The sequence below is a fragment of the Pelodiscus sinensis genome, chromosome 2 (assembly GCF_049634645.1).
Source record: "Pelodiscus sinensis isolate JC-2024 chromosome 2, ASM4963464v1, whole genome shotgun sequence".
Lineage (NCBI taxonomy): Eukaryota > Metazoa > Chordata > Testudines > Trionychidae > Pelodiscus > Pelodiscus sinensis.
Window position 1 is genome coordinate 78,175,049 of NC_134712.1, and position 15,513 is coordinate 78,190,561.

The window sequence follows — 15,513 nt, forward strand, 5'->3', positions numbered from 1 at the left end:
ATCGGGTGCCCCCATGACAATTGATGTAATACATAGTTGTTATGTTGTCCATTAATATTCAGACTGTAGAATGGGCTATATGTGGCTGGAAGTGCTTGCAGACATTAGCAACAGCATGAAGTTCCAGGAGCTTTATGTGCAGCGATGTTTCATGGTTGGACCAGCGGCCTTGGACTAAGTGGACATCTAGGTGGGCTCCCAATCCGACCTTGGAAGTGTCTGTCATGATCTGGGCGGAGGGCTGCTCTCACTGGAATGGAACACTGGCCAACAAGTTTAATGGAATGGTCCACCATTTGAGGGACTATATGACGTACAGAGGTGGAGAAATGTGTTTGTGGATGTGATATTTCGAGGGAATGTAGACTGACGCTAGCCAATGCTGGAGGCAGCGCAGGTGTAAGCAGGCATGCTGCACGACATATGTCATGGTGGCCATGTGGCCCATCAACTGCAAGCATGAGGGGACTGGCACAGAAGGGCTCATGGAAATTATGTTGAATAAGTCTTGTATCGCATTAAACCTGTTGGATGAAAGGTAGGCTTGAGCGGTGGGAGAGTCGAGGAGAGCCCCTACACACTCTAGGGTCTGTGTCAGTTGAACGGTGGATTTTTGGTCGTTGATGATGATGAGATTCAGGGAGTCGAATAGGTCTCTGGTGTTGGATATCATTGGTAGAGTCTCTGTCCGGGATTTTCCCCTTATGAGACAATTGTTGAGGTAGGGAAATATGATCACTCCTTGACGATGTAGGTATATGGCCATGACATCCAGGGTTTTTAAAAAAGCCCTGGGGGCCGAGGAGAGGCCAAACGGTAGGACACGGTACTGGAAATGTTCGGAATCTATAAAAAACTGGAGGAAACATCTATGTGATGGGTGGAGTGTTATATGAAAGTACTCATCTTGCAAACCAGTCTCCCTTGTCCAGCACTGGAATTAAGGACACAACCATGACCATCTTGAATCACTTTTTTTTTTAAATGTTTGTTGAGCTTTCACAGGTCTAGGATGGGTCTCCATCTGCCGGATTGCTTCTCCATGAGAAAATAGTTGGAATAGAACTCCTTGCTCCTGCACTGGTCGGGAATTGCTCCGATGGAGAGGTGATGATGAACCTCCTGTTTGAGGAGGTGCTCGTGATAGAGGTCCCTGAAGAGGGGTGGGGCGGAAGGGGAGGATGGGAGGAGCGAAGTGAATGGAATGGAGTACCCAGAGGCAACTATTTCCAAGACCCAGTGGTCTTTTGTGATGGCAGCCCACTGTTGGTAAAATGGGCGCAAGCGGTGGTGAAAAACAGCAATGTGTTGTGGAAGGTGGACATGGGAGAGGTCATGCAGGCCCCCGACCTGTATCTCAAAGCTGCTGTTTGGTAAGGTGAGAAACAGAGGAGCAGTTGTTGTTTTGACATGTCCTCTGGACATGAGATTCGGAATGAGGTTGATCATAGGACCTAAGCTGGCTCCTCCAGGAAGATGTCTCATGGTGACATTGGTATGACATAAACCTCTTATGTCTATAGGGAGGCGTATACATCCCAGGTAGTCCTGAGTGTAGTCCAAGTGTTTTTGCTAGTATGGAGGACCTCGTTGGTCTTTGCTGTGAAGAGTTTCTCCCTATCAAAGGGGAGATCCTCCACTTTCCCCTGAAGGTCCTTAGGGACTCCTGCGGCCTGGAGCCAGGAAGACCTACACATAATGATCAACGTTGCAGTGGATCTTGCTGCAGTGTCTGCTACATCTAGCATCTATGAGCTGTGGAGTATCCCTCCTGGACGATTGATTTGAGTACCCTTTTTTTTGGTCTGGCAGATGGTCCATCAAGTCGGACAGTCTCGTATAATTGTCAAAACTGAGATTTGCCAGAAGGGCCATATAATTTGCTATGCGCTGTTGGAATGTGGAAGAGGAATAGACTTTTCTTCCAAAGAGGTCCAGACATTTGTTGTGGGGAGTATTATTGGATCTCTGTTGGGCAGCATCCACCATCAATGAGTTGGGCTGGGGGTGGGTGAATAGGAAGTCCAGACCTTTGGGGGTGGGGGGGACAAAGTACTTTTTAATCATCACATTTATTGGTAGGAGGGGCAGACATAGGCATTTGCGAGATCTCATCTGCCGACTCCATAATCGCTTCGTCTATCAGAAGCGCGATCTTGGCTCTCTGAGTGGGTTGGAAGTTTTTAAGGTGTCCGTGCCGTTTTTCTTGGACCTCTGTGAGTTGCACTTGTTGGCTCATGGCCACCTTTTTGAACAGTTCCTGGAACTGTTTAAGGTCATCTACCGGTATCGGTGACGGTGTTGAGACTGTGCCGGTAGCTTGCCGTGCCACGGATTTAGTGGAATGGACGGTTGTGGTGCCGGAAGAACTCAGTTTGTCACTGGTGCTAATTCAGGGCAGTAAGGAGCACCTTGAAGAGGCTCTCTTTTTTGCCACCTTTGGTATGGGAGAGCTTGCCCGTCTCTTTTCTGGCATAGGGAGCTCCATGGGTTTGCTGGAGTCCCTGGCGCTGGGCGGCTGAAGAGCCTTGTCGAAGAGGAGCATGCGAGTCACATCTCCCTGTCACGACAGGCCTCGGCTGTAAGTTTAGAACAGTGAGGGCATTTCTGCAGGATATGCGCCTCACCAAGACATCTGATGCAGGAGGAGTGTCCATCAGACATTGGCATCAGATTGCAACGTGTCGCATTTTTTTGAAACCTGGTGACCCTGGCATTATGAGGGCTTATGGTTATGTTTCTTTATTCTCTACTTCTTGTTTCTTCTTCTTCTTCTTTTTTCTTTTTTTTTTTTTTTTTTAATTTTAAGGCCGCGGCCTGTGAGGTCTCGTGGCTCCATGAAGGATTTTTTAAAAAAAATTATGCTAACACTAAGAAAACTATGCACTATTTAACTGTAAAACTCTAAATTCAACACTAACTAAATAGTCCCTCTGAGATAGAACTCAGACGAACAAGGCGAGTTCCATTTGCAGCCGAGGGCAGTAATGAAGGAACCGAGAGGCGATCAGGCCACGCGTAAAGCGAAAGATGTGAACGGCACAAGGCACTCAGAGCACATGGGCAGCCCAATTGGCTACTGCTAAGAAAAACTCCGATCTGCAGCACCAGGGTGACCTGACACCTACGGTGGAGCCACCCACAGGGCATCACTTGAAGAAGAATGAAGGTTACAAGGGTTAGAGTGAGAAGTCCTCCAGCTCGACATTATTTCAACATTATGTCAGAATAACTGCTTGCTGTATAGACGTGGACTGTGTTATTCTGGAATAACATCAGTTATTCCAAAATAACACTGCTGTGTAGACATAGCCTCAGTCTTCTTTTCTCCAGACTAACCATGCCCTTTTTTAAAAACCTTTTTGCATAGGGTCGGGTTTTTCAAACTTTTTATCATTTTTTTTCTCCTCTGGCTCTCTGCAACTTGTCCCTAAGTTACTTAAAATGTGATGTTTCACCAGTACCAAGTAAAGCAGAACAATCTTTCTTGTGTTACATACAATATTCCTGTTTACACACCTCAGCATATTAGCCCTTTTTGCAACTGCATCACAATGTTGGCTCATTCTATTTGTGATTTACTACAACCTCTAGATCTTTTTCAGGAGTACCATCCACACAATTATTCCCTATGGTGTAACTGAGCATTTTTTTTTTCTTTCCTAAGTAGAGCACTTTGCACTTATCTTTTTATTGAACTTCATCTTGATTTCAAACAAATTCTCTAATATGTCAGGAATTCTTATCCTGTCCTCCAAAGTGCTTGCAGCTCTTCCCAGTGTGGTGCCATCTGCAGATTTTATAAGCATACTCTCTACTTAATTATCCAAGTCATTAGTGAAAATGTTGATTGGTAACAGATGGATGAGACACTCCCTCCCCCCCATCCCCACCCCCTGACTGGGCTCCACTATGGGCATCCTCTCAATCTGAGAGTGAACCATTGGTAATTGCCTTTGAGTACAGGTTTTCAACCAGTTGTGCACTTATGTGATAGTATTTCATCTTTCCACAACAGAATATGAACACACAATCACAGCAGGAGGCATACACCAGCATCAGAATGTAAGCAGTGATTATTTTTTCTTTGCCTCGGAAAGTTTAACAGAAAGGCACACTTACTGGGGGAATATGAATAATTTAACTATTCCTGTCTTTTTGTTGCTTATCTAAAACATTCCCAAGTATTATGGGTTCTGTGCTCTCTTGGCTATTTGAATTACTTTAAAAAATATTCAGTTGTCCTAAAATTAAGAATTGACCAGCATTAGAATAGTTCGTATTTCATTCCATTTATCTACCACATCTCTCATGCAGTCTGTTTATTGAATCCTTTAACTTGGTTAACAAGCATACCACTTTCAACTTAAATTGTCCACTCAGTCATTTCGGTCTAAGTTATCAAAACATTGTACTTCTGCATAATGTCCAATATGCGAATCCAGGAATGAAACAGAGGGTTTTAACATGTGCAACATGCCTTATTTACATCAGCATTAACTGTCACCTATGCTCACTGGTTATGAGAGCTTTAAGAAGATAACATATGTGGCTCCCATTTCTACTTTTGTGAATGAAGTTTTAAAAACCAATCTCTAAATAACTGTGCAGAGTTCACGAAAAGAGTTGTTTAACTGGAAGGACAATGGCAGTTTCTTCCCCATATTTTAACACCAGAACCTTGCTGTCCTCTGGTGGAGTAATATCAAGCTAAAAGGAAACTGTCTTATTAGAGTCCTTGGTTTATACTGCAGAAGACATTTATGTACTGAAGAATTTTGCAGGGTTCTCCTCCTACTTTTTAAGCAAAATAGAAACACTGGATGTACTAGTGACCTCAAAGCAGAAATTACTATTAAAAATGGCAGACAATCCAGTAATTAAATTCAGAGACATTTCAACGTCAAGTTAAAGATTTGAAGGGCATAATGTAATGAAAATGCAGCAAACCTGACCTCTACCCTATTTCTGTGTGGGTGTACAAGCATACCAGGAGACTTAGTACCTCACCTGCACATATAGGAATAATCCAGAGATAGGAACGGTAGCTCTAAAATTAATGCTCTAGCAAGAAAACTGTCTGAGGCATCTCATTGGCACTGTGATGGACATAGTCCTAGCAGATGCAAACCTTCTCACATCTAAAAAGATGTAGAAATGAGAACTAGTTCTGGCTGGGGTAGGATCAGCAGGAGTTAAGACTTTTCTTGCTATGCTTTTGCAAACCGCATTATTTCTATGCATGAATGCTCAAGTGGAAAATAAAGCACACCAATTTTGCACTTTTTCCAGTTTTCTAGTTCATCCAGACATTTGGTCACTAGAGCTTAATACAAGAATCAATGGGCAGCAGCATCCTGCCAAAGTACAAGCTAATTGGAAACACAGAAGGATGAAGCCAAACTCTTTAGTACCCAAGCAAAATTTTCAAGATTGGGTGAAGACTACACGATCAAGTCCTTCTTATAACTGTTTCTCAGTAGCATCACCACTTCATATTTTCAATTATTCTCTTTCCTCAGTCTCTGTTGCTAATAACATCCTTAGGAAAATAAATATTTGTTTTCAAATTCAAGTGTTGCCACTCCCTACTTCCTTAATTAAATTCATTTTAAATCATTAATGTGTTTGACATCTCAACTAGTATGCATGAAAGTGACTGTCATTAGTGGACTAATTGTAAAGAAAACACTCTAACAATTAAGAAGCTAATTTAATAAACACTGAAGAACTACATTAGTGAACAGTAAATGAGTGTGGTTGTAAAGATACTATTAACTCCTGAGCACATTCTGTGTCAATTATTTTTTTAAATCTGCAAAATTCTGCAAATGTTATTTGGCTGATGAATGTGGAGGCTCCAGCCTGATATTGTGGAGCACAGCCCCCTGGCTGTGCAGAGGTGGGAGATCACTAGGCAGCTCCCCCCGGGACATAGACTCAGCAGAGAAGCTGCACTCAACCCTGACAGCAGACCAGGTTTGCCTCAGAAATACCCTAAGGCCATGCACCTCCAAGTCAGGTGTACTAAGTGTGGGTGTGCAGGCTCAGCAATGCATGATGCAAGTGTGGATGGGCTTAGTATGGGGGAATCCAAGTGTGGGTTGAGAGGGTTCTGTGTGCAACAATATGGGTGCAAGCAGCTCAGTGGGGGATAGAGGCGTGGGGTATTATGGATGCACAGGGTCTTGTTGTGGGCTGTGTTCTGTGTGCAATGTAATTGGTCTCTGCAGGAGGGTCTAAGGTGAAGGTGTTTGGGGCTTACTGTGTGAGGAAGGAGTAGAGCTTGGCTGAAGTGGGCAGGTGATTCAGTGCGGATGCTGTGGGGAATAAGGCTTAGTGGAATGCGGATCCAGGTGCAGTTAGAATCTGGATGTAGGTGGCTCATTGGGGTAGTGCAGGTGCAGGGGGTTGCAGAACTTCCTGCAGCTGGGGGAGAAATCTGGAGGTCTGTCTGACCTGGCCCCTGATGCCATATGGGAAAGAGGTCCCTTCCTCCCCAGCCCAGCCTGGACTAGTAGCTAAGCCCCACTCAGGATAGGAATCACCAACTGGATCTTCCCTAGTCCTGTCCCCGTGCCACTGATTTACCTTTGCCAGCTGCCCTAAACACCTGAAACAAACTGTTGGAGAGGGTCACATGACCACTCTTGTAGCTTGTCTGCTTTTCCATCAGAAAGTGATATTGCCACCATTACTTTTGTGCAGGTTTCAGAGCTGGGTGGCTGGAGAGAGGCAGTTGTTGGCTGGGCTCAGTAGTATTCTATTCCATCCTTTCTTGTATGCTGCTGGTGGTGGCAGCTCTGCCTTCACAACTTGGCTCCTGGCTAGCAGCTGCTGCTCTACAGCTGCCCAGCTCTGAAGGCAGCACTGTCACCAGTAGCAGCACAGAAGTAAGGGCAGTAGTATTTCCACACCCTTTCCCCTTACAGTAACATTGCAACACCCCTTCCCCATTCCTTTTTGAGTGTGGACCTGTACAATTACACCATCGTGAAATTTCAGATTTAAATAGCTGAAATAATGAAATATGATTTTAAACTCCTATGTCCATGAAACTGACCAAAATGGACCATGAATTTGGTAGGGGCCTACTTATAGTGCTGTTCATAGAAGTCATTTTTAAGCTAGAAAAATATTTCACTTTGTCTGTGTACACACTTTCCACTGGTTTAAATTAGGCAGCTCTCTCATCTTCCTATTTCACAATACTACATTCCATCTTTTAATTTAGTGGAGTACCAAGGCAGTTGGACTATATAGTGAGGTATCAACCTGTGTACTTTGTGAACTTAGAAATTTCTAAGAGTACATTAGAATGCATGTCTTAAGAGACCACTCACTCTAATGTAGGATTCTAAACCTTTTTCTTTCTAAGCCTTCCCCGCCTCATGCTATAGAAACTTTGTGGTCCTCATGTGCCATAACAACTGGTTTTCTACATATACAAGCCAGGTCAGCATGAAGCAAACATGGCAACTGCCTGGGGCTCCTTGATATAGGGGCGCCTATAAAGCCAAGATGCTTAAGGCTTTGGCTTCAGCTCCAGGTGGCAGGACTCAGCCCCATCTGGTGGGGCTTCATTTTTCTGCTCTGCACCCCAGCAACTCTTAATGCTGGCCCTGCTTGGAGGACCTCCTGAAAGCTGCTTGTGGCCTGCAGGGGGGCCCGTACCTCTGGTTTGAGAACTACTGGTCTAGTGGATAGTGCTGAAGACCTTTAGGAGGACTCTAGGCACAATAAATTCCAAACGGTATTGACACTCTACCCTCAATTCAGACATCTTCACAATGAGAGAGACACTAACTTTGGGTATTTATGAAGGAAAGGTAAACAGATGACGCAGAATTAAAATTAAAAGAAGACAGTCATGTGATAAGCTAGAGCAGAAATTTAAAGATTCCAACTTAAATCACTTAAATTGTGAGGAAGAAAGAATCATTTTGGTATGCAAATCGGCACAGGAAGTTATGATGGAGAGCTCTGATGGATGAAGTTTTGAGGTGGTAAAATCATTAATAAATACTACTTTTAGTTTATTGCAATTAGATATATCACAATTATTACAAAAAAGGGAAGGTGATAAATCCTTTAAGTTATCCAGTGCAAAATGGAAGCACCCCACCAGGTCCAGTCCTGTTTCCACTGAAATTTATAAGAAATATTTAGACTTAGAATGAGCAGGTACAACTCCATGAAGTTCAAAGTTACAGCCATGTTACTTAAAGTTTGGATGTGGTCCCAATGGGTATTAACTTCAATGGAGGAAACAGGAGTAGACCCACTATCTTAAAGGTGCAAAATCAAGACAAAACATTAACATAAAATGAAACAAACATTAAATAGCAGTGTTTCCTGATCCATACTTCAGATTTTCAAATGAACTTTCTAAGATGGAAATGATTTACATACTTAATGAAATGATTTATCATTTTGAAAAAAAACAGTATTTTTATTTCAAGTTTATATTAACTATAAATATCTAATGGCAGGAAAGACTTTTCCCACATTTACGTGCTTTGTTTGCCCATCATTTATGTCTTCTGTTCTTTGCCTTTTGGAGAAAACATCACATTGTAAGGCTGTCTTCTTTTTGGACGGTGACAGGGTGCAAGATCCTCTTTAATGTATCCTTAAAAGAATGTAAAAAAAAAAATCAATCAGAATAAAGATTTCAAAACAATCTGGTTGAGAGATGGTACAGTATAAAAGCAAAAGCAATATGCATTTAACAGATGACTAAGTTTTGCTTACCATAGAGATATTTGTTTAAAGTTTTTTGTTTGTTTGTTGTTTTTGGAAACTCGTGTGACCAGCTAGGGGACATTTAAAATGCTCTTGGCACACAGAAAATGATGTCCATTAAAATCAATAAATTTAGTTATATTGCTTTACAGCAGTTTCCTAATAGCTAATACAGAGTATATTTACTGATGATCTACTGAGAAATCAGGCTGTAAAATGTTCAATTATTTTGCAACTCCTTAAACATTTCACTGTCCTTCCTCACAGAAACATTTATATTTTACTATAATATGTTATTTCTGTAAGATATGTAGAAATACTGAAAAATCTGAGATATTTAACACACAAAATCTATTTCTGAAAATATTTCTCACATTCTAATTTATCAAATGCACTCAATACAACTTCTCTGGACACATGTATCTTACATAACAGAACACAAGCCTCTAATAAAATGATGTGGTCTCTGCTGTATTTTTCTGTGGATTAAGTATAGGACTTCAGCCTTCATATTTGTCAACTTTTCTCTGTTCACAAACACTAAATTCATTAAAATCAAGTTTACTGGTAAATTCCTTCTTTGCAGCTGATGAAATGCTATGAGTGACTCACTTCAAGGTATTGTCAAGGAATAGCTATAATACACCGTTTTACACAGGGACATTCTGTTTTTGAACAATAGGATCCACTAACAGGATCACTGTCTGAGCCCAAAGTTTGAAATTCCTTAGAATTACAGATTCAAATTTCAGTACGATTGACTTAGTCCTTTATCCTTTAAGAGTATCCTAATTAGCATTGCTGTTACTTGTTTGACAGTTTATTGCATAAGACCTCACACATCAAAACCCCATTTCTTCTGAGATATTGAAGATTCATACCCTTTTTGATTAGGTAACGATTAGTCAATTACATTTGTGGTTTAGCCAACAAAACGTTGCTTCAATATCAGTTAAAGACAGAGTAGTACAAAACAAAAAGGAAACACATATGGACAGTCTTGCAGCATTCACCTTACACAGGCTTGCTTCAAAAGTATGTGTTTACAACTACCTATATTTCTATTACAATTGTTTACAAGCATGGCAGGGTCAGTCCCACTCCTGGGTCTCAGACCCCCAGTCAGTCCACTATCCCACAGTCTGGTATTGCAGACCGAGCCTGCCTGCCCTTGCTGGGGTTGGGCTTCTGTTCTCCAGCTAAAAGGCTGTGGGGCAGATGCCCCTTGGTCAGCCCGGGCAACTAGTCCTCCCCAGTTTCCAGCTGGAGTCTCAGTCTACTTAGAGAAGGGAGCACAAACGCTTCCTACTGGAGACTCTTACCTTCTCCTGTGATTTCTGGCAACACTGATGTTGTGTCTCAGCTTCTCTGACTCCTTCCTTATCAGTTACACTCCCCCACCCCCCGGGGAAGACTTTTAAAGAGGTCCTGTGGCAGCGGGAAGTCTGATCAGCTGGCCCTTAATTGATTTATCTCAGTCCTGACTCAGCTGCTCCTAATTAACCAGGGCTATAGTTGTTTTTTAGAGCTGCCTCTCTCCCCTTCTAATCGATCCCTATAACCTGCCCTGTCATACAAGCTAAAGGCTCTCTGTACATCATCCAAGATTCAACCCACTAGTCTGTATCTTTATGTTGGAGCACATTCCAGGCACCAAGCCGTGCTTTCATGACTTACTAACTGTATTAGAACACGATTGATTCATGCGTCTAGTCCTGGGGAGGGCAATAAACAAAATAGCAGCCCAACAGGGATAGTCCCTGGCAGGCTACCACCGCTATATTTACCTGCACCGCCACAGGTATCGCAGCTCTCACTGTTTGCAGCCAATTAGTGTGACGGGAAGAAGCATGGACACCGCTTCCTGCCACTCCCACTGGCCAAGAATCCACAACCAGCGAGAGCTGCAATTGGCCAACGCCTGTGAAGTGCAGGTAAATACAGAGGTGGGGACCCGCCAGGGATTAACCCTGTGGATCAGATCCGGCTTGCAGACCAGAATTCGCCCACCCCGGATCTAGTCGCTGATAGGGAAGTTAGCATGTAGTCATTTACTTGATTTATTTATAAACTTGGGTTTATCGGTTAATCCTAACAACTACATGAACAACTCCCTCCCCCCCGCTGTCTATATCAGTAAGCAAAGTGAGGAAGAGAAGACAGGAGCTGGTGACTGTGAGGAGCCAGCTTCAGTGGAGCTGCCTCTCCCCCCCCCCCCACTGCTGCCTTCCACAGAGGTAACAGTGGGGTTGGGGAGAGAATAGGTAGGAACCAGTCCTTGGGGGAAACTTATATGCACTGGACTGCCTCTCCCTGCCCTGCTGCCTCTGATAGGGTTGAGGGAGGGCAGGCTGGAGTACACAAGGGAAATGGCTTTCAAGCTGGCTTTCAAGCGTGTATCAACTCCCACAGAGCCACCTGCCCCTTCCCCTCCTGCTGCTGCCTCTTTCTCAGGGGCAGCAGGAGGGCTTGGGGGAAGGCCAGTCCTGCTGCTTGCAGGGAACTGGCTTAAAAGCCAGCTCTTCACAAGCACTGACTCCTGCCTGCTCCCCCTGCCTGTAAAAGTGTAACCATGAAAAATCCAGCAGTTACACGTTTACACAAATACATGGTAGTTAACATCCTTAGTCACTGACAAGCTTTGTATTTGCCTGTGCCAAGAGCAGAGTTGTGCTGTTGTAAAGTATTATAGGGTTACTTTTTCATGAGAGAAAAAATGTCTGGGAAAATCCTAATACAATTCACACTCATACAGCTTAGCTTAAACTATCTAACGTTCATACGTGATATAATGTGCAATACATATTAATGTGATGTGCAGTATGTATATGTTGATTAACATTCTACTAGGTAAAGATGGAGATTCATCCAATGTTCAAGGCCAAGTTTTCCTGCAATCCACCTTAAAATATTGGAGAACAGATTGTTTTGCATAACCCTTAAGTATTAAAGTATATATGCACTGTAGTAATTAGATAACAAAGAATACAGAAATGCATGGGACTCTTAATTCAGAATTTCAGTTCCTCTGAAGTTATCAATGAAATCCCTTATAAAATGTACATGTATTAAAGACCGTACCCAATTCAAGGGTATGGTGGTATTGTTTAGTAGAATCAAAGTGAAAACTGTAGCAAACAACCAATTACCTCGTTGTTTCTCACTTAAAATGTAGGTAGTTGGAGCCACTCTAAAGGCTAGTTGCCTGCAAAATGTGGTTTTAAGGATAGAGCTTTCCAGCAAAGCATTTGAAATATGATGTATTTTGCAGCACCATAACTGAAGAACAGCATAATAAAAAAATCCACACATTTTTAATTCAGATTACTGTACCAATGTACAATGACTTCTTTAAAGATATTTCTATAAAAAGAATAATCTTCCATATATATAAAAATCTAAAGAGACGTTTGTGTTTTTGCAATAAACCAGGATATGGGCATAAGAAAGAGCAAACCACAATGTTCAGAAGGCAACCACAGATAACCATTGACAATATAGTCATTTTATCATACATCCCCATTCCCTGTGACACCTAGCACAGTTATGAAGACCTGTCAAATCAGCTTGTTATTCAAAGCTTAAATACCAGAATGAACCAGATTTTCACCTCTGAAAATTCAGGTCTAGCTTTATATTAGTAATAAATATGGTCAATTTAGCTGTGTGGGTATTCTTCCCATATCCTCTCACTCTATCTCAATTGTTAGGAATTCTTTTCACATTCCTCTTTCCCAATGTCCCAGGAGCAACTGAAAAAATGGCAACAATTACCCAGGATTATAGTAACTGGTGGCCAAATGGAATTTGACAGAGCTGTGTAGGGAATCTTTCGTTAAAAAGAGCATCTGAGTGTTTTTAATACTTGATTTCTCAGCATCACATTTAAAAACAACACATGCAAACTTTTCCACAAAACAGTTTTACATAATCACCTCTTTCCATGCAAGTTTGAGTTGAAGGAAATCCAACCTCCCAGAAGTTTTCCGGGGTATTAGGAGGAATGTAGCGGAATCGATGTCTTGAACAAGCAGATAGCTTCTTTTCTCGCTCTCCTTCTGGAACATCTGCGTAATACTAAAAATGAAAAATATGTAATAGGTCATACAAATAAATAACGATGTATAAGAGGCAATTTATATAACTTGTATCACGCTGTCATACAGATCATTGTACTTGAATAAATACATCTTGGTGAGGATTGCCAAAATTACAGATTTAGGTTTGCATGTCCCTGACTTCAAGTGTTAGTCTGTTAAATTTGACTTATTACTTACTTCATCTTCACTGCTATAATTTTGAAAATGCATAAAAAAGAAACTGTGTTAGTATTAACAATACAAATACTCCTGCACATGTGTACCTACTCATGTGAATACTCCCACTGACTGGTCTCCTGTGTAAACTTAAGCATGTACCTAATAAGTCTCTACAGAACTAGGACTTAAAACAGATTGGCATACATACAGAAGCATCAAAGTTAACCAACAAAAAGGAGTAATGTTCAGATTAAAAAAATTGAGTTTCGGGTATAAATGAAACACAAAGTCCATGGGCCAGATTCTCTGCTATTAAGAAAGAAATCCAGAGGAGCCCTGATTTACTACACAAACAAAAGGCAAAGTTAGAGCAGCTAAGAAGTTGGTCTAAACTATATCAACTAACTATGATTCTTGATTAACTATCTGGTGTACAGAGTGATCTAGTATCCTCTTCTTCCCTTCCCAGCAGCTGTATTGTGGGCTGCATGGAGAGAGGCACAGCAGCTAGTTCTATGCCCAATGGAAACTCTCTACTCACAGGGAGAATCTCATGCAGGAAAATTATGGTGAGCCTCTATTATGTTTGTACTGCCTGAGCAACTAAAAATAATTAGATCAGGGTGAAAATGTACCCCACAAACTTTGAACCAATTCTACCTTCACCAACAGTAGTTCAACATCACTGGCTTCAACAATGTAATCCAGTATACCTGGACTAATACAAAGGTTACAAATAACTTTTTAAATAAAAAGAGCCTGATTTCCATGGTTCAATCATTTATAGGATTCAAAGGGGTAGGCATGTTAAAGTTTCAGCAAAAACAAGGGGTCTTGTGTCACCTTAAAGACTAACACATTTATTCGGGCACAAGCTTTTGTGGGTTGGAATCCACTTTGCCAGATGCATGAAGTCACTTATTAGAGTGGCTGCCATGTGCATCATGAAAGAGAATAATTTTTCATCCTTCTAGTATTATAGACCATGCTTCTTGCCAAAAGCAGAATGCCAGTCTGCAATTTAGACATTATAGAGTACCACAGTGTTTATGTATCCAGTACTTTCTTTCCAAAGCTTGAATATATGATTTAATTCAATTGACGATACATTAGTCTTGTGCCATCCAAACTTTTATAGTTGAATCTCATCAAAAGCGCTAAAGTAATCATGCCAAAATACTACAATGGAATGATCAGAAGAGACAAATCCAAGTTAAAATCTGAGTCCAGCCAGGCAGAAAGTAATTTGGAGTAAGAGACGGGAAATAAATGGAATGCTCGTCCAGTACAGGATTGCTTTTATTAAAGGCTACCCCAAAGTTTTGTTTACCAACTCCATCTAGTGGTAGCAAGATGGTGCAGAAGGCTGCATAGTGGGAATATTAAAGAATACTAGCAAACTAATTCAGTATTTAGTGGGGAAACATAAAACAGTCAAAAACAAAAAAGAAAGGATGTCAGTAATGATGATGGTGTGGCAGCAAAACAAGCACAGCACTGAAAAAGGCCTATTCATGAGAGATGTCATACAGTAAGATGAATAGGAGAGTGATTTGACTGTACTGTTTCTGTAGAATGGGGTGAAGTGCAGGTCTTCTTCCAGAAGCTATCTGCTACAGATATAACTGGCTGAATTGGTGTTATCTGACATTGATTTGACAGTGGAACAAAATATGTTCTAAATGTTATAGTCAGTATATGATTTTCAACATCCGATGGTCTGCAAGCTTTCTGTGTCATCAAAGAAGCAAGGGGTATAAAAGAGATCCAGGCCTTTTTCAGGTAGTACCAATATTTTCAGAATCTCTCTCTTTATTCTGAAAGACTTCTGGTTTGCAGGTTAGACAGAAGAACTAGATCTGCAGACATGATTAATTTAAAATTACTTTTTGTTTAAACAAAAGCTCAAAGGTTTTGGTAAAAAGTCTGCTAAGAGAGAAATCCTCAGCACTTAAACATCAGGAATCCACCTGTGACTTAATTCTCTTTACTGATATAAAAATGTTCGACCTGCCTCTTTACATCCAGCCACAAGCTATAAGCTTGTTTTGTTAATTGGTATGACTATATACAAATTAGACATTTCTCATTTTCATCTGGAAAACATGTTGACATACTTTGATACAACATTACTATGCTTAGAAGTAGATTAGAATTTCTTCCTCATCACACAGATTCACAAAGGAATTTTAGCAGTATGTGTTTAAGATTATAGATAGGCTGATGGAAAAGCAGAACAGCAATCAGGTAATGATTATTTTATACAAAGTCAGCTGGCCAATATCAGAAAAAATATCAACAACTTTAAAAAAAAAAAAGCAGACCAACTAAATTAACAAATAATGTCTGTTCCCAGTAGGGATGTTAAGGACTAGTTGACTATCTGATAAGCAAATGCTTATCGGCAGGACTCGACAAATACACTCGCCCGGGGCGAGTAGATTTTGCCAGCTGGTGAGTGCAGGGGCGGACTGGCCCGGTGGGCCATTGTAACGGGCTGGCTGAAGCC

The 15,513-nt window shown here is 41.4% G+C and overlaps 1 protein-coding gene across 7 annotated transcripts in view; it reads right to left on the minus strand.

The window, feature by feature from the left end:
• Positions 1 to 8,012: 8,012 nt before the first annotated feature.
• Positions 8,013 to 15,513, minus strand: part of RBBP8 (RB binding protein 8, endonuclease) — a 114,612-nt gene continuing 107,111 nt past the window's right edge. For all 7 annotated transcript variants that reach the window (XM_075920885.1, XM_075920886.1, XM_075920887.1 and 4 more), the window contains 2 exons: positions 12,681 to 12,822; positions 8,013 to 8,632 (listed from right to left, as the gene is read on the minus strand). In XM_075920885.1, coding sequence (XP_075777000.1) covers positions 8,535 to 8,632; positions 12,681 to 12,822 — 240 coding nt within the window. In that variant the 3' untranslated portion in view covers positions 8,013 to 8,534. The remainder of the gene's footprint in view (positions 8,633 to 12,680; positions 12,823 to 15,513) is intronic.